Source organism: Antedon bifida, chromosome 3 (assembly GCF_963402885.1).
Source record: "Antedon bifida chromosome 3, ecAntBifi1.1, whole genome shotgun sequence".
Taxonomy (NCBI): domain Eukaryota; kingdom Metazoa; phylum Echinodermata; class Crinoidea; order Comatulida; family Antedonidae; genus Antedon; species Antedon bifida.
In genome coordinates this window covers 5,272,938-5,298,353 of record NC_136228.1, presented here as the reverse complement: position 1 = coordinate 5,298,353, position 25,416 = coordinate 5,272,938, and the positions used below count along the sequence as shown (strand labels likewise).

The window sequence follows — 25,416 nt, the reverse complement described above, 5'->3', positions numbered from 1 at the left end:
TTTAAATTATAAGAAGATTATAGAAAGAATGTAAACTTTCGGTAATTTATTTTTACAAACGTTATTAAATAAATTGATGAAGTAGATTTATTCGTCATTTGTTTCAGCCCGGAGAAGAGCCATTTATTTCTTGCTTGAATTGAACTTGGTAGCTTTTGACACTTTAATTATTTCAACTCCACAAACTGCCTTTGTTCTCTATCAGTAATGCCTTAACATTTTTCTCTTTTTCTTTAAACATCATTCATTATTTAATTTGTTATATTATACTTAGTATTCATATTTTTCATTTTTCCTCAAAATTATGAATTTTAGTGTAAACTGTCAGAGCTGTGATTTTTTTTCTGTTGAATTTGAATAATTTAAGACGAGTTAAATTTGCAATTAACAGTGTGGGCCAGTGAAGGGCTTTTCTTATACATTTTGTAAGCACTGTTAATTGGCTTCTTACTGGAGTAAAGCAAAAAGCCATCGTAAAATGTTAATTCATAAACAGATTGTGAAAATACCATAGTCAGTTGCGAATGCTATTAACGGTGATTCATTTATAGACGCCATTTCTCGTTTATGTGCCTTTTTATGTGCGAGTCTTGGTTTCTGCATTGTGTACATGTTTGTTGTGTTTATTTAAAAAAATTAATATTTTCAACTAATTTTGGTGATGGATTATTACAATTTCAATAATTTCTTTTCATTGTTTTTATTTGTCTCAGGTCTTTCTATGCATATTAAATATTATGCAAATGATATGCAAATTATAATAACTGGAAATGGTGTTTCCACTTAAACATACATTAAATTCCTTTGTTGCAATAAAATGATAAAGTTATTTATAAACATTAATGATATAAATATTAGGAACAGAATGTTAAATGTGTAAAATCTGACATTTATAATTATAATAATAGTAAAAAACATTTTCATAATCTATTATTAATATGATAAATACTCTCTCTCTCTTGAAATGTTTCCATGTGATAAATAATAAATTATTCATGGAATATAATTAATAATAACAATTAATTTAATTTTTAAACAGTATTTTAATGCTTGGTTCCCACTAGGACACAATTTGACCAATCAATAGCGATAGATTATTCGGATTATTGGTCAACTTGCTTATGGTACGTGTACGTCCTTTGGTCAAAGTGGAAACTAAGCTCTGTTAGAAATATTTGATTTTTTTTTTTAATGTATTGAAATGCAGTAACAATTTTAGTTCCATAAACTTTTGTAAATGAACACAGGTAATGTAAAGTTGTTGACTTAATTAAGAGACTGTTGTTCACAGTAAGTACATATTAGGGAATACAAAGTACACTTGCAAAGTAAATTGTACATTAAAAAGCATCAGCATTTCAACACATGCAATGTTTATAGGTCCATTTAGCGCCATAATCATATGATATTACAGATGGTATTAGTTAATTGGATAGAAATTCACAGACACTTTATTCTGGTTATATCGCTTCGGCTTTTTGATCTGCACGGTGTGTTCTAGGGCGTGTTGCGTAAAGTGATGAATAAATAAACGGCTGATAAGTAAGATTTCACCGCTTTTGGAACACCTTTGCTTCAAACAAAATGGTGGTTTCCTCTCTAAACAGTCCGCTGGAAACAGGTGCATTCGATATTTTCTGTCAGTTGTGTTGATGTTCAGTATTGGTGAAAATTAACTTGGACAAGTTTAGCTGCTACAGAAGGAAAAAAAAAAACCTGTGAAAAATATTAACTCATGAATATAGTGTTAATAATAACTTTATTATTTTATGTTTTTAATATTAGATATTTTTAATTCAATCCAATATCGCAAAAATGAGAATAATCAGGAATAGTAAATTCTTTTTAAGATTTGTTGAGAAATGTTTTTTACATTTTAAAACTTAAGTTGCGTGGTACAGTTCTCTTTTCGTTTATACCCAGGCTGTATGACCTTTGTTTGGTATAGATGTCATAACCTTATAAACCTTTTAATAATTACAATTACATCATTTTCTTTAGGCTTTAGGCCTTTTTGGAAATTTAATTGTTTTTTAATAATTTGTTCACGATATCACTTGGTTATTTTGTTTGTTCTCTAAAGTGTTTTTTTAGCTTGAAGGTATGAAATAAAAAAAAACTGGAAATACTGAATAGTGATGCCATAAAGGTTACAGTTAAAACCTGGTTCCAACATGTGCTTCCTATATTCTAGTTTGCAATCTTTTTAAATTAAATTTATGTGAACTAGATCTTTTACGATATGTTACAGTATAAAAGTTTTTTCTTATTTTATTAAGAATTCTTGCACATTCAATAATCTCATGTTTATTTTCAAATATTTTAACCTCATTATTGTTTGTTTAAAATCATAATTTGAAAGGAATAAAATAATTAATACAAACAAAAATTTTAAAAAATTCAAATTTATGGTATGTTATGAAATAAAATGTTTTTGAAAGAAATCGCTGCACATAATTTTCTTTCTCTTCATGTTTAATTTCCAATATTATAACATAATTTTAACATCATTATTTATTCTTTATTTAAATTCATTAAAAAAATCAAAGTTTTACAATTATAAAGGCTAAATTTATTGTATAATACTTTATTTTGTTGATTTTATATCCAATATATGAATCTGTCATAGCCCATTATCCAGATGTTATAATCTAATTTGGAATAGCCAGAGGCAGAAAAGATAAGCCAATATAAGCCAATATAAAAACACCATTAATATATGAATTGGAATAACCGAAGGGAGGAGGTTAATTAATCTTGCGTATCTCAAACAAAGTATGATCACCCCAGTAACTAAAGCTAATTCCATAGAATAATGATCACAAATTATTAATTGTTTATCATAATAATCATAGGTGGTGTTGGTACCAATATTGATATTTAATTTCTTGTAGTTTGTCAATGATGTTATGTTGTATTGTGTTACATTAATGAAATGTATTATTGAACCTGATCACTTCCAGGGTAGATGATGTTACTCAATATATCTATTCCATGTTTATTAGCCCTCTGGGGTCCATCTAGAGTAAAGTGAGCCACTCTGGTTCATACATAATTGCAAGTTTAATCATAAGAGATGAAATAGAATAATAATAATCAGACGAATTAATTCATTGATAATGATATTGAATAGGTTAATTATGTCAAGGTAACTCTTAAAATAATTGACTTTTTTTTTTGACGTCTTATAATATAAAGTACACCACCTCCACTTTTGCTTAATATTTCATTAGATTTAAAACGTATTTTGATTTTAAGTTTTCCAGTGAGTGGTCTGGTCATGTTTATACCTTAGGCTTAACAATATTTGTTTTTTGCTACAAACAATTCAACTGAAAACAATATTTGCTAAATGAGAATAAGAATTTAAATTATTATTTTTGTTATTATATTTATAATTTAATATTTTTGTAAGTAGAAAATACTTAAATATTCATAATAATTTGAATAGCTAAAAGAAAAATGTAATATAACCCTTGGAAGCATTCAAATGAAAAAAATCAATATTAATAAATAAATTAATATTAAATAAATGAAGAAAATTATAAGGCCTGAAGGTGTATCCCATATCAAGATAATACGTTATTTATCTTGTTAATCATGAATTATTTTTGCTTCATTTCCACTTAGAATTAACTTGTTTAGATAAGATAATTACTTAATATTGTTATTTGGATTTATTAAGTTCTTTCTTATTATCAAATTATTTGAATCAACTGGTAAATTACTTTAAAATAACACAAATGAAACCAGTGTGGACATGCCTCTGGCACTGGAGCTGAATCACTTTAGTTCGTTATAAAATAACCAATTAAACTAATATATGTGCTTCCATTTCCACCCGTCCTGAACTTAGAATTAAGAAAGGTTTTTGAAATGCTATGTAATGATTTTGTTCCATTAATCTAAGCTATTGTCGTTACTTTGTTTTGTAAAATTTAGACTTTTTAGAAATATAAGGTTGTCTTTTTTTCTTCACGGATATTGATTAACAATTTATAAAACTATTGAAGATGACAATTACAAGCAATTTGTATGAATGATTGACCAACCCATTGGTCAGTCATTATTGACCAACCCATTGGTCAGTCATTACTAAATCTTTACATCCTTCAATTGTTGACCTTTGCGTTTAGCTCCCTTAAAGGCAAATTCTTGCACTATCAAGTTTACACATTTGGAAAATTGTGTGATTTGTAATTTCTTGTTTCATTGCAAATGACGAAAATTAATCTTGACAAATGAATCGCCGTAGTTTTGATGAAATATCGAATTAACTTGAAAAAATATTAACAAATTTGATTTGAAAATTCTCATTATATTTAGCATAGTTATTTGTATGTAGGCACTGTTTTCAAACTGTATTGCCAACTGGAGTGTTTATGCCATGTTGTCATGTTAATGTTCAGTTGAATATGTCATTAGTTTTGATGATCTTTTTAGTTGTTAAATCCAGTTCTTAACATTTATAGCATTTCTTTACACACAGGAGTAAAAGTGTGTACAGTATATTTTAGCTTGTGCTTTTAATTTAGTTTTTTTATTTTAGACTAAAGCTCTGTCTACACTATCAAACTTTATGTCACAAAAAATGTGACATGCCCATACTGTATATGGACATGATGATGTCATATCACTACCATATCTGTGCATATCACTACAATATTTGGGCACATCACATTTTTTTGTCACATAAAGTTTGATAGTGTAGACAGAGCTTAAGAATATTCATCCAGTATAAATAAAAAATAAAAGCAAAAGAAAGAAACGATGAGAAAGTATTAGTTTACTCATGTAAACGTAAGTTTACTCATGTCAAAATAAGTTAAATTGAAAATATTTTAATATGATGATAATAAGTTTTATATTATGTCAAGTATGGATAATTATTAAAAATTGAGTAACATATCCAATGGTCACGAAAAGTAGAAAAAAAATAAGAGGTTTGTGCTTTTTGAAATTTGATCTAATATGAAACACATTAGCTTGACTTTTTTTTTCGACATTAACAATGTTTAATAACATGTTGTGTTTCATTTTGCAGGCAATAGTGTATGAGGGGCAAGACAAGAACCCAGAGATGTGTAGAGTATTGCTTACTCATGAAATAATGTGCAGGTAAAGATTAGAAAAGAAGGAAATGATATAAATCAGCAAGAATTAAGACAAAAGTACACTTTGCTCCTGTAAATAAGGCACTTTTTGATTGCACAACAAAGCAGACCTACGAAGCAACAGAGCGTCAAGAAAAGCGTGCTCACGAATCAAGGTGTTACTTCCACGACTGTACCCAAATTTGAGAATAGTCGCGGAAGCTAGCATCGTGATTGATGCGTAGACGATATTCACGTTGCTTTGCATATTTTGCAATCAAAAAGTCCTTAATCCACAAATCCCTACCTCCGTAAAGTTCATTTATTTTTAGCAGGGTGACCTACGCCCATAAAACGAGTTCTCTATGTTGCTTGTCATGCAAATTGAACGATTCTTCCGTTCAAATATTATTCGCAGAATGAAACCAAGACTCCTCGCTTTTTTCTCTAAAATTGTGTCATCCTGAATCAATTATATTATTGTTTTTCTTGTTTTGTACAAAAAACAAACATTCCATTCGTTTATAACCAAGTTACCCATCATCGCCCTCCCCCATTACTCTCTTATCACCTTCTCCTAACCACCAACATTTAATGTTTTTAGCCTAAGAATTTCATTCTTTAATTCACCTCTGCCGAACTATTATTATGCTATTGTTTCAGTTTAATGAACTAATATAACACACCTGTAAAGTATACACAACATCCGCACACACTGTCAAATCTGTTTCGTTAGCTTATTAATGCAACAAAAGTATTCCCTGTTTTGTTATTTTCTCCTGAAACTTGTTAGTATGTTTTGACTTGACAATTTCCCGAATGCTCTAAAAATACATTTTATTCTAAAACATAGTAATGAATGCAGGTTTTATTTTAAGTACAGATATTTTTAACATTTATGTTTCGTTTTAATTTATACGAAACTAAGGTAGGAAACACTTGTTTTGTGTTTACCAGATGTGGTACAGACTTGCTAAAAATAAAAACAAATTGATTAATTAACAAATTTAACTAAAAAATGGACATTAATGTTATTCATCTATGTATTTTTTTTACAATTCTACCAGATGTGGTGTAGACGTTTTGCTAAAAATTAAAAAATACATTTTTTCCTAATTGTGGTCTACAAAATATTTCCACATATTGCTTTTAATTTGTTGTTTTTTTTTTTAAATTCATATTCGTTAGAGAAACTGGAACATTATTCTAATTTATTAAATTGTCCATAATTGTTGGCAAGGTTGGAAGAAGCAAAGTCATGTATTATTAAATGATTAAATCCTTAATATAGAATCTTAAATATGTATTACGCACACGGTGGGACTAATGCTGGGCAGTGAAAGTGTTATTAGAATAGAATCCAGCGCATGTGCCAATTAGCTAAAACAATCTTATTTTCAACATTACATAATACTAGCGAACCTTTGTTTTTTGTAGTTACGCGCCACACAATTATGCAGCTGTTGAGTCATAAAGTCATTCTGTACATATGCAAAGAATGACTGACTCAATAGCTACATAGTCGCGTGGTTCATTGTGAAAACTATCGGCAATGATTTGATAATAATATTTACCACATTTTTATAGCGCTCTTTTCATGAATAGTCATGCTCGAAGGTGCTTTACATAACACATTATTACCCGGGTCATTTTTTGGATCTGTCACAAGTTCTATTCCAAAAAACTTTCAGCTGTCCAGGCGTTGAAGTGGGTTCAATCTTTTTGGCCTCTAGTAGATTAGTTAGAATTCACATGGTTTTACCATTTCAATTTATGTTTATTTTAACATCAATCGTCAGAATATTAAGATTTTCAAATGAGAAAAAAATGTGATTTATTTTTCAAGGTCAGTATGAAAGATGCTTTGGGCTGAAACTAGGTCTGATGTTAAATAAATATTATTTGTTTAATTTTATTTTATGATTTAAATTGATAAATGTTTAAGATCTATTACTAAAACTGCAATATATTTAGAATTAGGACAGTACAGTATGATTGATTTACAATTCCTTTCAAATTCATCATAAAAATATTCTATTTTTTAATTTAATGTTTCTTTAGCTTGAATTATAATCTATTAGGGGATGAAAAAAAAATCAAACAATAATTCTTTTTATTGGTAGTGTTGTTTCCTATTATGCAAAAGATCCAATACAATGATTACGTATTGTGTTATGTATGAGAATGATTAAAGTTTGCCTTGGGGTTAGCTTAGCGTGTCAGAATCAATCTAGGCCTAACAATACCTGCGTACCCACTTAAGTCTGCTGTCAAGTCACCACAGCCCTTCCTGTACAGGCCGCTGACAAATTGCATAATAATTGATAATGTAGTTTAGCGATTGATTACAAATTGGAGGTATTCTTAGAGTTTATCACTGCTATATTTTATGCATAATGTCTGAATATATGAATAACCTGTTTGAAAATAAAACACATTAAGATACATTAAATCTATACTAATATTTTAATTTGAAATTCATACATTTTTTTAAACATTTGATAATGATAAAATACTTTTTAATGACCATGTCTGTGTGCATTTAATAAGCAGAATGGTTTATATAATTATCCAATTATTGGAACTTATTATAATACACATTAAAATATCAATTTAATACATGTATTCAATAACATTTCAATTACAACGGAATAATTATTGGAATTTATGTTTTATTAATATTTCACATCAAAGAGTCATGGCTCACGGTTTACAGCCTGGGTACTGGGAATATTTCTGTGTGATTTCTCTTACAATTGTTCATTTGAGACTGACCATTGTCCATTTGAGACTGACAATTGTCCAATTGAGACTGACCATTGTCTCGGCTATCACTGTATCAGGATACTGTACATTGTACCATGCAAAATTTAGGGGAGTAAGGGCTTAGGATGAAAATATAGCCTGATTATAAATTATTATTTATGGCCATTAATTAAATCCTTGCTTTTGCATGCTGATTTTTGATAATTTTTCTTAATATATTTGGTTATAATATTTATCAAGTTTTTAGGGTCTTTGAGTATACAGTAATTAAGCTAGTTTTTAAGCTTTCGATCGGAGATAATGTATTTAGTTTAGTTGCCCATCCCATCCATGTAATCGTTTGCGTATGTGGTTTTTAAAATTATGTATGAAATGTGTATCTTGTGAGTACGGAATTTCTGTGACAGGAAATACCGAGATGTGTCGTATAAGGGGTTAATCTTTCCTGTATAAGTCTACAGAGACCGGGAGTATAGATTTGTCTAGATGTTAAACACCAGTGCAGAACAATCAAGGGAATTGGAATGAAATGGTGTGATGAAATGGTAGCTATTCCCTATAAGGGGAACTCCGTCTGACAAGTAAAACTCTGTCTACACTATGAAACTAGTTTGACAAAAAAAAGTGTGATATGTCCAAATATGGTAGTGATATGACATCATCATGTTCATATATGGGCACATCACATTGTTTTGTCACATAAAGTTTGAGTGTAGACAGAGCTTAATATAGACCTTATATATACTATATGACAAATAAGGAGGTGTCCAGCTTCGCAATACACTGGCTTCTGTGTATTTAATGGTAGATCTTTATAAACCTGTCATTTGTAAAATCTGTAAAATTGTATTACTTGAATTGTGAACAATCACCTGCTGTTGGTGTGCGTTATTCAGGACTTCCTAACTTTCATATTTCTTACTCATCAACAGATTTAAAACAAACCACAAACAATACAAACGTTTAAACTTGACTTAGGATTTCCTCTTTACGGCATTACAACCAATAAATGACTTGAATCAAAAACCAAACAGAACAATCTGAAACATTTCTGTTAGCCTAACTTCCTTGAATTTCTATTCAATAAGGTATAATGGGTTTTTTTAAACCATTCTAATCATTCATCAACCAATCATAACACAGTAAATTGCCGTACTAGTTACTAATATTCTTATGATTGGGATTCAATCTGCATTTCTAATTCTATACAATTTTTTTTCTGTGGTGGTGGTTGTTACAGGACAATCCAGTTGTCAACAATTTAAGTTTAACTTTGATTGACATATTCAGGTTTCCTTTTGTCCTCTTGACAATGCTGAAATTAATTGTGAATCGTTTTATTCTTCTACAAATAAAAGGAAGTAATGGCTCATGTTTAATGTAACAATTATTATTATTTATTATTCATGATGTCAAATGTAATAATTTATTTGATTGTTGATATTTGTTACTGTGAACTAGCTTTGCATGAGGTTGGTCAGATGTTTGCCATACTCGACATGTGTACTTTATGCTAAAGTTTGAGGGAATAAAATTAGTAATACTAATAGTAAAGTAATCTAACCCCCAGTCATTAGGGCAAACTTTTAGTTTTAGAGGAAAATGAGTCGGAGTGTCATCTTGTTTTTTGTTATTAACCGTTTTGTGTCACTTGTTTGAAGGGACTCTTAAAAAATAGTTTTAAATTCCATTTATTTTTAATAATAAATATAAAATAATAAATAAAATTTGGCAAAATTTCTTTAAATGGTCAACTTTTTTTGATAATGTTTTAAATTATTATAAAGTGTCTATTTAAAATATTGTATGGTTAACTTTACAAAATTTATTTTTAATAATAAATATAAAATAATAATAAAAATAATAAAATAATACAAAATTTGGCAAAACTTCTTTAAATGGTCAACTTTTTAAATATTGTTTAAAATGATTACAAAGTGTCAATTTAAGATTTTGTATGGTTAACTTTACAAAATTATATTGCAATAAATTATTCAGTTTAAAAATTAGGTTAAGTGAAAAGGTATGGTAAATTTAGTAGCACATATGTAACAGGAATGATTATGATAACAGCCAGTTAATAGATGCACGATTAAAACTTAATATCCAACCTGATATACAGTTTATACATGTTGTACTTCAGAGCCATTTGATTTCTTTTAATATTTGAAGCAATGTCATATATGTCTTTTTCTGGTGAAATATTCACATGAAAATGTGTTTATATTTTAATGAGTTTTCTCGCTTTGTTTGACAGCCTAACCTGTAGTCACATATGTTCATTTGATATATCATTCTGCTTTATTCACAATATCTATAAACTTTTAAAGTTGCAAAATCTACCAATGACAAATAATCTATTAACAAAGAACTCTTTTAATTTCATGTTTTATGTTTTATTAACCGATTTAAAACATACATTTTACAAATGTTACCAATCTAATAGTGAATCAATCTTTAAAAAATGTGTAAAACGAAGAACAGATTTTAAAATTGTTTTCATTTAAATGCGCAAATTCAGCTTTACAATTGGATAATAGGTGTTAATTGGTGGCTGATTATTACGTATACCATGGCAATGGATGAATCCTCAAATTATATCATATGTCAAATGATTTTGTTTAACAATTGGTTTCCTTGATTGATAGCTAAACTGTACATAATTGTTATTTTTTGGTTGTATCACCTCCCAATTGCAATTTCTATTACTTTTTAATCTCTACCTTAATCGCTTTAACAACAAGTTTTATAAAATAAAACATTAAACAAAGGAAATATCAGTTGAATTATTGCAGCAACAAAGGGGTGTTAGCCTTCCACGAAGCCTGCCAAAAAAAAACCAATTGTTCCAGTTAAGTCATATCTATTTAAAGTTTTTGATTTGTATTGGTTGTAAAATCTACTTATTGTTCCATACGAAACGACGGGTATCTCTGGGAAAGCTATTCTGATGAGTAATATTGTTTCCTTTATTTATCCATCGAGACACAATTACACAATAGGCTTGCACTTCCTGCCATTTGCCGATATCCGAAAAAAATCTGCACATTGTCAAGGTCACTAGCGTAAAAAAAAGAACGAGGTTACGTTGGGAGGATCCTTTTGGTGTCTAGACGGTGACTCTTGAGGACAAGCATTGATAGCCCTGAGGGACTTAGTCGTGGACTTATACAAATTGCGTATCTGTACCTGTACGTTGTCGAACCATCCAGGACGTTGTTAAGCCGATGTTGCGACAAGTTCGGACATCCTGTTCGAGTCATCCAAGATATTGTAGTGGTTTAGATTCTCTGGCATATACTTGCTTGTCCTTGTCTGAGCGTAGCTAGAAATGAGAAAAGAAGACTCGTAGCTTCCAATAGGTTTCCTGTAATGACAGCTGTTAGTCCGCCAACATGTGACTTTTTCTCGTTCACAAGATGTAATTTTGAAGGAGGATTAGATGGGGGAGGAATCGTTAGATTTCAAGGCTGAGAATTTGTCTGTTATGAAGCTTCAACATTTAAGTGAGCCTATGGTCAGTGACAGATGTCAAAATAGGATCTTTACATAATCTTATTATGCTTATTGTATAATTGGTATGTGAATTTCTAAGCATTTTTCTCATCAGTGTCTGATTTATTTGATTGGACGTTGTGTTTTTACATCACAACCTGTATCTGCAGCCATTTGTGTAGATGAAAATGGCACCAACACCAACTGGGAAAATTATACCTTGTAGATCCTGGACAAAATTGTATGTAGCCCCTGGGTAAATGAGGACTGCTACCCCTGGAAAAGTGTACCTTATGCTTGTAGCCCCTGGACAAAATTGTATGTAGCCCCTGGGCAAATAATATCTTCAATCCCTGGGCAATGATGTTTGCAACTCCTGGCCAAATGATGTCTGCAACCCCTGAGCAAATGATATTTGCTACCCCTGGGCAAATGATGCTTTTCTACCTCTGAGCAAATTATGCTTTTCTACCCCTGGGCAAATGATGCTTTTCTACCCCTGGGCTCACTTTAGTATTTACCTGTGTGATACTTATTCTAAATCTTTATACAAAATGACTGCTCATTGAAAAAATATACAATCTATAAAATTGGTACGTATTTAGAGCGAATTGTCGTTTCTTAGCTCTTGCTCTTGGAAATTAAAATGTCAAAAAAAAAAATGTTTAGTTCAGGATAAAGATTAGAATTAAATGAGTTTAAAATATGTTTAATGCAGTTTGGTTTAGTTCTGTTTGTCAGCCTAGATTTATCGGGTCAGGGAGGGGTCAACGTATGGAAATAACATCTTGAAGCTAACAGCAACAGATTTCTATAACAATTATTTCTTCTCCGTCCATTCACGACATCTTAATATCTCTTTTGTTTTGTATCATAAATATGCCTTTAGAAAAACTTAGTAGTAAAAAATGTCAATCATAAATGTGTTGTTTAAGGTGGTTGAACTGTTGTTTTAATCTTGCATGGGTCTTTATAAAGGAACAAACAAAAAATGGTCACAAAGCTTCTATTTTGCCAACTTCCATTCTACTAAAGAACTAACATATGTTTTATAATTGTCCCATTGAATATGGAACAAGGTTAACCAAGAAACTATGTCAAACTTCTGTTGTACCTTTTGAATATAAATGCAACTTGCAGTAAAACATATACTGTAGTATTATTTTATTGACAGTGCAGTAGGCCTAAGGTAAAACTGTACCAAAATGTTTATTGATATAAGTTTTTGTCTACATTATAAATAAATGTTGTCATGTGTACATCGTTCCTTGTATTTTGTATTACGCATTAATTAAAAGGATAATCAAGCCGGTGGCTAGAAAGAATAAGGGTTTGAATTAACCCCCTTTTTTCAGAAAGTCTACTAGAGAACTAGAGCTAGAAACTATCAGAAGAAGTGATGGTAAATAAAGTAACTAGCCTAGCTCAGGACAATTTCTTTCCTTCTGGGAAAATAGAAACTCTCCCTATATTATTAAAAACCTACCTACATGCTTTGTTAAATTGTAGTGTTCAAGTAGATCTCATATATAAAACTTGCCACATATCTGAATGGAATTCTTGAAAACCTGCATATATTTCTAGCTCGTATTAGATTTACTGAGTATGACTTTCAATTTGTTGGAATATCTGAAATTCTTAAATGTTATGATTTTTCTGTATAAATCGTACAGGTCATTAATCTTTCACTGTCTTACTTTGTTAAAAACATTAGAAAATGGACAACATTAAATTGTTGTTTTCAAAAATGAATTCACCCAGAAAAATTACCATTAACTTACAAATGTTGACAACTACCGTATTTAACAAATTTACTGCCACTTTTCTGACAATTCTGAAAATGTGGCCATAGGACCAATGCATAAAACGGTATTAGTACAAAATAATATGTGTACAGTAGTATAGATAAACATGATAGACACCAATACGTGACAATATGTTGAACACACATGCGCACATTAACTCAGACACGCACTGGTGGTCATCCACATGAATTCAAATACATAATGATTAATATGTTTATTGACTTATGCACTTTTGGCCATTTCATTCTTGTTGTATATCATATGGAGGCATCTGTCCACATGGATAAATGTTGTTATCTTTGTATATCATATCGAGGCATCTGTCCACATGGATAAATGTTGTTATCTTTGTATATCACTATGGAAGCATCTGTCCACATGGATAAATGTTGTTATCATATCATTATGGAGGCATCTATCCACATGGATAAATGTAATCTTTTCTGGAATGAAATTGAATGTTGTTTTATGACATTTAATGATTAATAATTTTTAATATGTTGTATGACCAAAAAATTTACATAGCTTTTATTGTTGCATAATAAAAGCTTTTTGATTCAAATATTTGACTTCTGATTGTGGGGTTTATTAAATCAAAATGTTTTTTCATCACACAACAAAAATAGTTTTGTAATGTAGAGCATAAATTTTATAAGAAATGACAAGTTATTCACTCAAAACACTTTTGAATTATGTGTTTTAATAACTTTAAATATGTTTATAATGTTATAATGATTTGACCAATGTAATGGATCATCTGTGTTAACACGGCTTTAATATAAAATAAAAAATCCTATCATTTATTAGTGTACAAACATGGACATTAGATCAACTTGAACTGTGTGAACACAGCTATTTAGTATAATATTAAACATAGGATCATTTATTAGTGTACAAACATTTGTGATACATTGACAGGTGAGGATCAATCTCAAACAGGAAATCGTGTGGTCTATAATAACATTTTAAAGAGGTTTTTTCTAGGCCCTATCCTTGATATTTCATTCAGGTACTTCTACCTATAGACCCTGTCAAACTCTCTCATCAAGGGCATAAGTGTGTTTGTAATCTGCAAATTCAATTCAAATTCTCCAGGACTGATGATGGATCTTTAAATTAATTTTATCAAAACCTTGTATGATTCTAAAAGCAATCAGTCATTTTATTCCAATGTCTTGTATCCCTGATGTTTTTACTATAGCCTCTGGAAGCAATTAATACTAAACAAATGATTTGGAATTCTTAAGATTCCAAACTTGATATATTTATGTATTTATGATTAAAAACGGAATAATTTATTGATAACAATGTATAACAAATACAATATTGATGTAATTGCAATGATGCTATTTTTTATTGACTATTGTTTTGAAAATAACCCATGATTTATCAGTCATACAATTGTCCATTTACTTATTCCTCCATTAACTTATTCTTACATTTACTTATTCATCCATTTACTTATTCATCCATTTACTTATTCATCCATTTACTTATTCATCCATTTACTTATTTCTCCATTTACTTATTTCTCCATTTAATTACTTATTCTTACATTTACTTATTCTTCCGTTTACTTATTCCTCCGTTTACTTATTCCTCCGTTTACTTATTCCTCCATTTCCTTATTCCTCCATGTACTTATTCCTCCAATTACTTTTTACTCAATTTACTTATTTCTCCTTTCATTTGTGTTTATTTTCAGCCGTTGCTGTGATAAGAAGAGTTGTGGAAACAGAAACGAAACGCCATCAGACCCAGTGATCATAGACCGGTAAGTCCATACTTAGTTTCAGAATCTTACAGAAGAATTCATCAAAACTTTGCATCCTAAACTTTTTTTGTGCTTTAGTGTTTTTACACAGATTAATCTTTGTAGCAGTAAGTAGTTTGTAACAGGCAGTGCAGAATCTAGTTGCAGAGTACCAGATCAGTAGCATTACATTCTGAAATGAACTTGGCTACTGCTTTACACTTACTTTAGTCCCATATGTCAATTAAACCACAGTTTGTTTTGATGTATACATGTGGTCAACTTTAGTATACAGATAAGTAGGATCTGATAGCTAAGCATGTAGTAATTTGGTAAGCAGTACTCTGGTCATTTGGAACTGCTGGGATCGTGATTTGAACCCAGTAGCTGTGAATCGATGGCAAGTATACCACCAAATTGCAGTGCATAGAAAAATGATGTAATATACGGCTTAGGTCCTCCAACAAAACAAGTTGGAAACGCATACTGCACCAGAGGCAGGCCACACAAATCTCCAGTTACAAAGTTTGAATTTGAGACAAAGAATTCCACAGTTTTTCGGTCCGTCCTTTATTCTTTAAAAACATGCATCTATATCAAATTCTACCCTTACAGGCAAGGCACGAAAATGTTTCTAGAATGCACACCGAGCCGATATGCAGCAGGCGTGTTTTACTGTGTCAAACCGGATTCAATTCAGAGCATATACGACTCCAATATCCTGCATGATGTGTTTATATAGTAACCACATGCCTACTTGAATCCAAAATATACAATATAGACCTTGATTGATACCCGTCTGCCTTATAAACATTAAACAAACTTTGTTTGTGTATGTTGTTATATTACATAAATATTACATGTTTACTTCATCACCTGTAATAGTGTCAAAATGGCGTCATTATTTATTTTATCTTTATTTTATAAATTTATACAGAGAAACTCTAAAACTGCTCCGGTTAATTTTATGAATAAACTGTAAATCTTTTACTGCAAAAAAAAAAGGTCAATTACAAATATTCATAGTTAAAGTACAAACATTAAATAAATTCAAATTTTCTTGATTGCTTATTGCATTCATGTTTGCAATAGAAGGTTACAACTTAAGTGACAGACAGACAAACCTACTTAAAATAAGAAACTTAAAAACTGACAGAATTGTTGGTTTAGGTTGTAAATCTTACGGTCGTCATTATTGTTTAAAATATGTAATTTTGTATATTGAACAATTTTAATTTTATTAGCCACTTTTCACTATGAAATTTTATGTTTGAAATATTTGGAACAACTTATAAAACTTAATTATCCATTGTCTGCTACTCTCTTTCTGATATGGTTGATGAATTTCAGAACAAAGGCTAGATATGAAGCCATCAGCTAACCCTACTTGTGGTCCATTAGCTCCCTGTCTGTTCACATTTCGTCACAGGTGGTATTGCTATCAACATCACCATGATGAGGCCTAGAATAGTAGTATAAAAAGATTCTGTCAGATTTTCAGTGTCAATACTATTAAAGAAAATGTCCTTTGTTCTAAATTAACTCAGGCAAATAAAATATGTTAATAATAAAATGTATCAAGTTCATTTTTCATCATAATTTTAAATCATTAAAAACTTTAACAAATGACTAATATAATGTATTCATTTTATGGCACCATCTTATAAAATAATAAATATATATTTATTATTACATTTTTTATAGAAAAACATCCTTTAAACTTGCATATTTTAATTTAATATCGATTGATCTAAAAATTAAATACTATTTTGAAAATTCATTGTTCTATTATCATCAGTATGTTTAATATTATATACTTATTTATAATGTAAATGTATATAATGAGATCACCCAGTCTTGCATCCCTTCCATTATCTCAATCCATAAAATCAAATATAAACTATAAATAAAATGATTTGTAGTAACAACCAACATGAAATAGATAGAAGTTTTGAGAAGTTAAGTACTTATAAATGTTGTAATTGGTAGGACGTAAGTCAAGTTATTTTAAATCTTGTCAAAATGTTTCCAGGCCTTGCCTCTTCTCGTCGCTAAGCACCGTTTTATTGTAATGTATACAGTTTGTTGGCTCTCCTGGGATGACGAACAGTAGCTTAGCTCTGAACAGCCCCCTGACTTAGTGATGAAATAAATCAAGTCGTGTATCATAGAACATACAATCTAATAGTTTCTGTAAATGTACAATTTCAGTGTACATAATATTCATATGTTTTAAACTTTTTTGTTTTTGTATTGGAATTTTTGCCCAAAGCAGTATGACTGAATCATATTCACATTTAGTAGAACCATGTTTTCACAATTTTACTATATTTTATAAGGCAAATATATCGTATATGTAGTTTACCAATTTCTTTTTTTAGGTCTATAATAATTTATGTATTTCGTTTAATATAAAAACACCCTAGCCTTTACAGTATATGTATTACACCCAGCAAGGGGGGGCAAATGTACACCTGTGGTACTGTAACCTAATATTCATCCATCACCTGGTAATTGACACTAAAGTGTTCTTAGCCCAGTAGCTTCATTGCTAAGCAGTTGACCTTTAACTTAGCGGAGCTGTTAGAGCACTGACATAAGTTGATTTTAGAAATTTTCTTACTTATAATTTTATTTCATTTCGGCATCTTATTAGTTTCTGTTTCAAAAGCCTAGACTCAAACTTTTAAAAATAATTTACAGAATTAATTTTTATAGTTAAATTTAGAATGAAATGTTATGTTTCTTTTTATCTCTTTCCTATCACTAATGTTTTTCTTCTTCAGAATTAAAGATGAATTGGCAAAATTAGATTTCTTCCTGAAACTTCAGACAAAACATCCTAACTATTAATAATGCATACAACTTTGCACAACAATATTACAGAGGTTGAATTTTTTAAACAATGAAACATTGCGATATATTAGTGATTAATGTTTTACTAATCCGTTAATATGAGTAAATCTTGCGGATTAACCCTCAAGCCTTTTAAAAATCCCTCTTCCTCTGTCAATGTAGGGATTACCACTCTATTGTTACACCAAGGGCTTTCTTCATAATTGTTGTTTATTAGTCTGAAAACAACTCCAATGTTCACTTTTCTTCCAAAGTGTTCCCCTCTCAGAAATGAAAACCTCCTTCCCCCGAGATGGCAGATCACTCACTAGTAAGTCCAAATCTCAGAAACTCCAAAATTTCCGTATTGTTCACTAGCACTGTCTAATCTTTGTATAGGTAGGTCGTTTTATAGTTATTTTTTAAAAAAGCAAATCATCTCCTGGAAAAAAGGGAATTATCTGAAGTTGGGAAGTCTGCTGTTTCAATCATACTTACTACTAGAACTACATCCTTTCTTGGTCCGATGGCACTTATTACACTTCTGTGCCCACACAATTTATCTGTCCCCACACAATTTATCTGTCATATCTGTCATACATTTGGCAAACTTACTGTCAAATCTATCTGTCGTGCTATTCATGTACAGTATGTACTGTAGTATATGTACACTTTTTCTTTTGTGGTTTTTTTTGACCAAATCAATGTCAATGTCTCTCAATGTCAATGTCATATCGTCTCTCCCCTCATGTTTTCCAATATATTCTTTTGATTATTATACCAAATTATGCTACCATAATGTGTGCTATATAACTATAAGTATCTAGACAATTTTGAGATCTGTTTTCCACTTTCAGAACCATAAATATTATAGTGTTGAAATCTGTCAATAGTTGGTAAATTTATATTCCCTTAAATCGAAGTTAATACAAATACAATTGATAAGATATTGCAATTTGTCCTGCAATTTGTGTAACTCTGGCATTAACTGCCTATATTATTACACTACTTGTATAGGTTAGTGGATTGAATGGCCATCTAAATCATACCACAATTTATTCTTCTAATGTTGATAAACTATCACCTACCAAAGTATATGGTTAAGTAAATACTTAATTCCGAAAGAACAGGTTTTCTATTAATGTTAGTAAATACTTAACACTTATCTTTAGATACTATAATAGTCTCTAGAGTTCAAGGAGTTGATAATAATAAAGTAAATAGAGCTACTAGTGTTACACATTCAGATAAGAGCACCAACGTTTAATAAAATAGAGGGCCTTCTTTTTATATTTCCTTTTTATGCATCTTATTAAATGGAGGTACTGTAGTAACTGTACATCCTTTATATCATTTATATAAATTTTCACTGACAGACGAAGATTAGTTTTATTTTTTGTCGTTAGTTTCTTTTTATCAAACTAGATAAACCAAGTCTAAATATATCTATTGTTTCTATTAAATCATACCATTAACAACATATTTAAATTTTATTATTAAAAATATTTGTATTAATATTTGGTTTATAAGCACAAGTTGATTAGCCATTTTGTAGTCAGACATTTTGTTTCATTGAACCTTGCTAATGAGTCTTATATGCACATCAATGGTGATAGATAATTTATGCTGCTAGTTAGGGTGATACTTTGTCACCTTCTTCGCACACGCCATCAGACAATGACACTGAACGGTAAGCCTATGCACTGACTGTCTTGCGCTAGTATACGCACCCTTAATGCCTTTTGAAATGCTTACAGAATGCTTTCAGTGTCTGACCCTAAGCTGCGTGAACCGCGTTATAACGCCTTCAAAATGTATGCTTACTTTACACTAAGCTCTGTGAACCAAATTATAACGCCTTTTTAATGTTCCTTTTCTCAATTTCAAATGCATTAGTATGGAATATTACTGTTTGTATGCTAATTTACTAAAATATGTTTTAATTTTATAAACCATATTATCATCATTGTTCTTTTTTTATTTGTTTATTTCATTTGTTTGTTGATTAAACCATTTTCTGTGTTTTATTTAAATAAACCAAAATAATTAATATATCATCTACAAATTAACATTCCTTACACATCAATTAATTTCCATATTCTTTTGTTTACTTATAATTTATTTATGAATTATTATTTCTTTCCCACACAATTGACAATTGACTACGTATCTCCATTTGATAATCTACCACGAGTTTCAATACTCTGTTTCAATTGTGGTCATAATCATTTGTATTGAAGTCCTATTCATACGAAATACTACATTTATTTATATAGCTATATTAACGCTTACCTTACGCCTACAACTACCTCCAATTATTTCCTTAACACCCTGTTTATTCAGAGATAACAGTTGTAATAGAGTTATAGAACAGTGTATATGTTTGTACCAATATCCAAAAACATCACAGAATAGAAACTACACATTCTCTGTGAATTATGTAAAAAACATATTGACATTTAAAAGATAATAAAACAATTAGTAATTGTCAGAAATAGTGGGTGTTCTTGGTAATTTTGAAGTACAATTTGTTATCCTCCTATTGTATAATAATATATACATTTTTTTCTAATGATGTAAAATCATCTTATTTCAAATAAAAAGACATAAGAATGTAACAAACATCCCAGGTCACAGCTTGGAGGACCAAGCATATGCAGGGAAAAACAAGATAATAAGTACAAAACACTTAAAATAAGAAGGTTAAAATAGTAGAAAACACATCCAAAAGGCATAAAAATCAGATAAATAACAAGACAAATATGATTGTAATATTAAATAAAAAAAAACATGTTGGTACTGATTTGTTGTGCAGAAGTCGCATTATATAATATTTATAAGACATTTCTGATTAAGAAATTCAGGTGAGTTTCGCGTTGTCAACTAAGTCCTTTTGCTAAGTGTTCCATCTTACGTTATTCCCAACCCCATTACATTTGCGTTTGCAAAGTAACAAAATATTGATTTTAGAAGCATGAAAGCGTTACATGAATCATGAATATTCATATATGCTAATTATACATGTTCTACTCACCTTAAAATTGAATGGTTAAAATTAATGACTGCGCCAAATTGAAATCATAAAGCAATAATGATGAGAAGTAACTCAGATTAGAGTTAGGTCTGGTTCTGGATCCCTTGATGGAGAATGAAGAACAGCGAGAAATACATTTGTACTGAACTTGCTTTGTAAATATTACAAATTATTTGTAATTAACAGCGTTATCATATAAAACTAGTCATTATTATTTGATGGATTGTCACATAGGGATTGTGATGTTATCGCATCAGTCTTATACGTATAGAGCATGACGAGTAGCAATATAATAATCGCCCGAACAAGAACTCATAAATCATGGGTTAGAGACATTGACATGCTGATAATGATTACATTCTCTTGCTTCTCTACCTTTAGCAATTTCATTCACATATTGCACAACATAATCAAATCTTATTGATAAACTTTTGATTATTATTTTTCTGGATATTGTTTAAACTTATTAGAGGGTGTTCCAATTCAATTCAAGTTACACATACATTACACATGCTAGACCAGGGGGGCTCCCAACAGCGAAACTCAAATGCTTTCGATGGGACATCCCAGCCAGCGTCCCAAACAAATTGGCCAATACCGATTCTCATATTCAAATCTTACTGACGGACAACAACATTATTTTCTGGAAAAAATATAGATAGTTAAATACTATATCCCTAAGTATTAAAAGTATACAAATAATAATAAATACTATTCCTTAAGCTCTGTCTACACTATCAAACTAGTTTGACAAAAAAAAAGTGATGTGCCCAAATATGGTAGTGATATAACCAAATATGGTAGTGGTATGACATCATCATTACCATATATGGGCACATTTTTTAGTCACATAAAGTTTGATAGTGTAGTGTTTTCCCAACAAATAGTCCAATTCAGTACCAATTTTGAATTAAGGAAATAAAAAAGAGAAAAAAATTTTCTACATAAACCACTGACCTCAGTTATATATTTTGGTATTTTTTACAAACTTCAATGACAATCATACGTTTATGAATTGTTAAATTATAAAGAGTTTCACATAAAACATATTACATACAGAAAAGTAATTATATTTAAAAGCTTTAAATAAAGGAAACTAGACATTTATTAGGTTTTAATAGAAATAATCATAAAAAAAATATAATGAACTATACTTGTGGCTTCTCTCATCATGTTGCTCGTAGCTAGCCGTCTACAATCGTCGATATCATTTAGAGTTATTATAACGGTCCTCAGAGAGCTCTTTTTTCGCATCAAGGAGATAAGCGCTGAAGCTCTTACGTACTAGAAAGCTGAGGGAGACTGTTCTCATGGGATGGTGTTGAGAAAAGTGCAATCATTGGCCTAATCTATCAAATCAATGGTAACATTTTAAACAGATAATCATCTATATTGTTGTGCTAAGTAATCAAAGTTGTAGTGTATGAAAGCAGTATTAATAGAATCTAGATTACTAAGGAAATTATCAAGTAATTTGTATATTAACGAGAAACAGTGGAATGCCAGATTTAATCATTTATTTTGAAGGATTAAAACCTTGTAAAACCCATCGATGTGTAGATTTTTCTTTTTACTATTTTGTGACGGATTCACAGAAAAAAAAAAAGTACAGAATTATTATTATTTTTTCATAATCTTTTATAATATATTAAATTTTAAAGGCAAAAATGAGACTCACAGAACATAACCAAATACATTAAAAATGTTGTGAGTATAAACTTTAAGCCCAAACTAAGTACATCTTTTACTTTTAATAAACGGCTATAAGTTTAAATGTATTATTAATAATAATATATATTATTATTACCGTAATACATAATAATTAAACATTTGTATTCTGCCAAAAAATGATCAATGGAACATTATACCTTGAACAAATTTTTAATTTAAATTTTAAAAGTGAATGTTTGTCAAAAAGTTTGTAAAAAATACCAAAATATATAATCAATTTATATTGATTAGACTTTGGGCTGCATTAATTAACAATTATATAACAAAAAAAAAATTTATTAAATTATATTTTTCGGTGTTTTTCAATATTATAGATTGGATTACACACATTATATCAAAGTCTTCTACATTACACATTTTGTTAATATCCTTTATATATCACCAAGAATATTTCACATCAACATTTTATATATGAAATTTGAGCGGCATATCAATAATTAGGTTAATTATTCAAACACTAGCACGTGCAATTGCAGTTTTTTTATTGAACATAAATTTGTAAGAACACTCTAAAATCACCAAAACAAGAAGAAATTGAATTTTTTTTCAATAAGATTGTACACAGTATAAGTACAAAATAGAGTAAGAACAAAAATAGATATTGTTTTATTATTGTTACAGTACTGTACTATAGTACAAAAAAGAACAGAATTAATTTAACCTTTTTACACTGAAACCACAACAAATAAAAACAAAAATCACTTAAATCAGGCATTACTTATTAATAATAATGCTATTCGCACATATTTTAACATTAAGAAATAATTGGACAATTATTGGTATGGGTTCAAAACTATAGACCACCCTTTATGATGATATTTTGTATACAAATTCTAGTATAGGTATTTGGCTTGGGTTTGCAAACAACTTAATGAACTGGTCGTAGTCATACGTGGTGTTACGCTTACTTGTAGTAACTTTCACACATTACATGCATAATTTACCACCTTCCTTTCGCACACATTAATTATTCAACATCCAAGCCAGAGTGTTTAATGGAGGTATCTTATCATTTTTATTCATCTTATTACTTCATCAACACAAATAGGTTTTTCTTATAAGATGAAATCATCATTTTTAGTCTAAAAAGGATTTTTATTGGTGTAAAATTTGATTTTTAGTTAACATTTTTAGAAAGTTTGGTTTTCAGGATTTTCAATTTTATTTATTTTCTTTCAATTTAATAATTTAACAATAAATTGAGTTTGTAAAATTAAGAAATTAATTGAAAACAAGGTTAATCTCTAGAAAAGCAATCCTTTGTGTCTGGTAAGCCTGAAGAAAATATAATAACATAAAAAAACAAACAAAAAACAAGTCAAATTCAGATTTATAGTAGGAAAGAATATATTGAGATATTGTTTTATTAATACAAATTATTATAAATACCAACGTTTTCAAATTATGGGGAAAAAAGAAAAACAGTATTAATTTAATCTTTTAGTTAATTTATCACAAGTAATGTAAACAAAATATTAAAATGTTTAGAAATTCATTATTATTCATAAATAGAATGATAAATTGGTTGATAAAATTAATGATAGAGGAAGCAACATAGTTTGATAACGCATGATGATACTGGGAATTGTTTTTGCATTCTCTAATGCGTTTTCTTTTTTCCATTATCATCGTTCTTGGTAAAGTAAGTTCTATACTGGTTTGTGCACGTAACACAAGATGCTTCGTCTATAATCCGCCACTTACTATTTCATTAATGGCTTACTAATTACATACAAGATAAAATTATTTTAACCTGATTGATTTGCCACCATTCTGGTCTTCTCATTATGCTAATTAGCTCCGTAAAATGCTTATTTCATCTTGTGAGTTTATGGATTATGATTTTGGAAGACGATGACGACGACCGACATGAATCATGTTTGCGTGTTTGTAATATGGTAATATACTTAATAATGATGATTAGAATAAAAGTAATGTAAACAAATTTAAAATTGATTTCATTTGATAATAAATTTGATTAAATCTACTTGTTACATTATAATTTAATTAAATTAAATTTGTTGAATTACCCCCTTGAATCATTCAAAATTAATAGTAATTGTCAATCTATCTAACATGACTCATTTTACTATATTAAAACATGTGTATTGGGCCACTTAACCAGCTGATAAATTCATTTGTACATAAACATTTTATATTTAACAGCACATCTGATACCACTTAAAAATACTGAGGCTTCATTCATCACTTAAGTCATTCTCAAATTGTATGATTTTTTTTAGACTGATATTTAAGAGGTTGTACTCTCTCTCGTGGGAGAGTAATTACTTTTGGACAATAAATTGTTTGTCTTGTATTCTTCTTTTGACCAAACCCATTCCATTAGAAGACCAATTAGTCGTTATTAAACAACTGTTTGAGTTTCGCATCCATAGAGCATGCTTCAAATTGTACCCTAAGGAACAATTTCTTGTAGAGATGAACAAACGGGAACAAGCCTTCATGTGGGCAATTCCATAATCTAACCTTTCATTCAATTCCATAATGATGGCGATAAAACAATAACAGACATTTTGGCAAATGAATATCACTATAGTAACAAAAATGGATTTATAGAAATATGTTGGAGGAATTCTTGACTGAAATCAGTGATTTATATTTGTCCGTGACCCAACATTTTTGCGGAAGAAGATGATTTTGTTTCAGAATTATTCCCAGATAATAAACAAACCAGCTATGACGTCTTGATGCATTGTGGAGAAAAGTTTCTTATATTTGAGTTGGTGATTTGTGGCGAATTTTACCGCTTATTGTTAAGTTGTTGTCATTCTGGTGAATTGACAAATGTGTGATTTATTGAAACAGCTGCTGATAGTTCTTCACTTCTCAGTTCCCTATCTAGAAAGAACAGGCTTTATCGTGCTATTAAAAGGTATATGAGAA

At 29.7% G+C, this 25,416-nt stretch overlaps 1 protein-coding gene across 4 annotated transcripts in view; it reads left to right on the top strand.

Moving 5' to 3' along the window:
- Positions 1–25,416, top strand: part of LOC144838682 (transcription factor COE3-like) — an 89,845-nt gene that overhangs the window by 17,075 nt on the left and 47,354 nt on the right. For all 4 annotated transcript variants that reach the window (XM_078694122.1, XM_078694121.1, XM_078694120.1 and 1 more), the window contains exons 5-6: positions 5,045–5,118; positions 14,865–14,933. In XM_078694122.1, the coding sequence (XP_078550248.1) occupies positions 5,045–5,118; positions 14,865–14,933 (143 nt within the window). The remainder of the gene's footprint in view (positions 1–5,044; positions 5,119–14,864; positions 14,934–25,416) is intronic.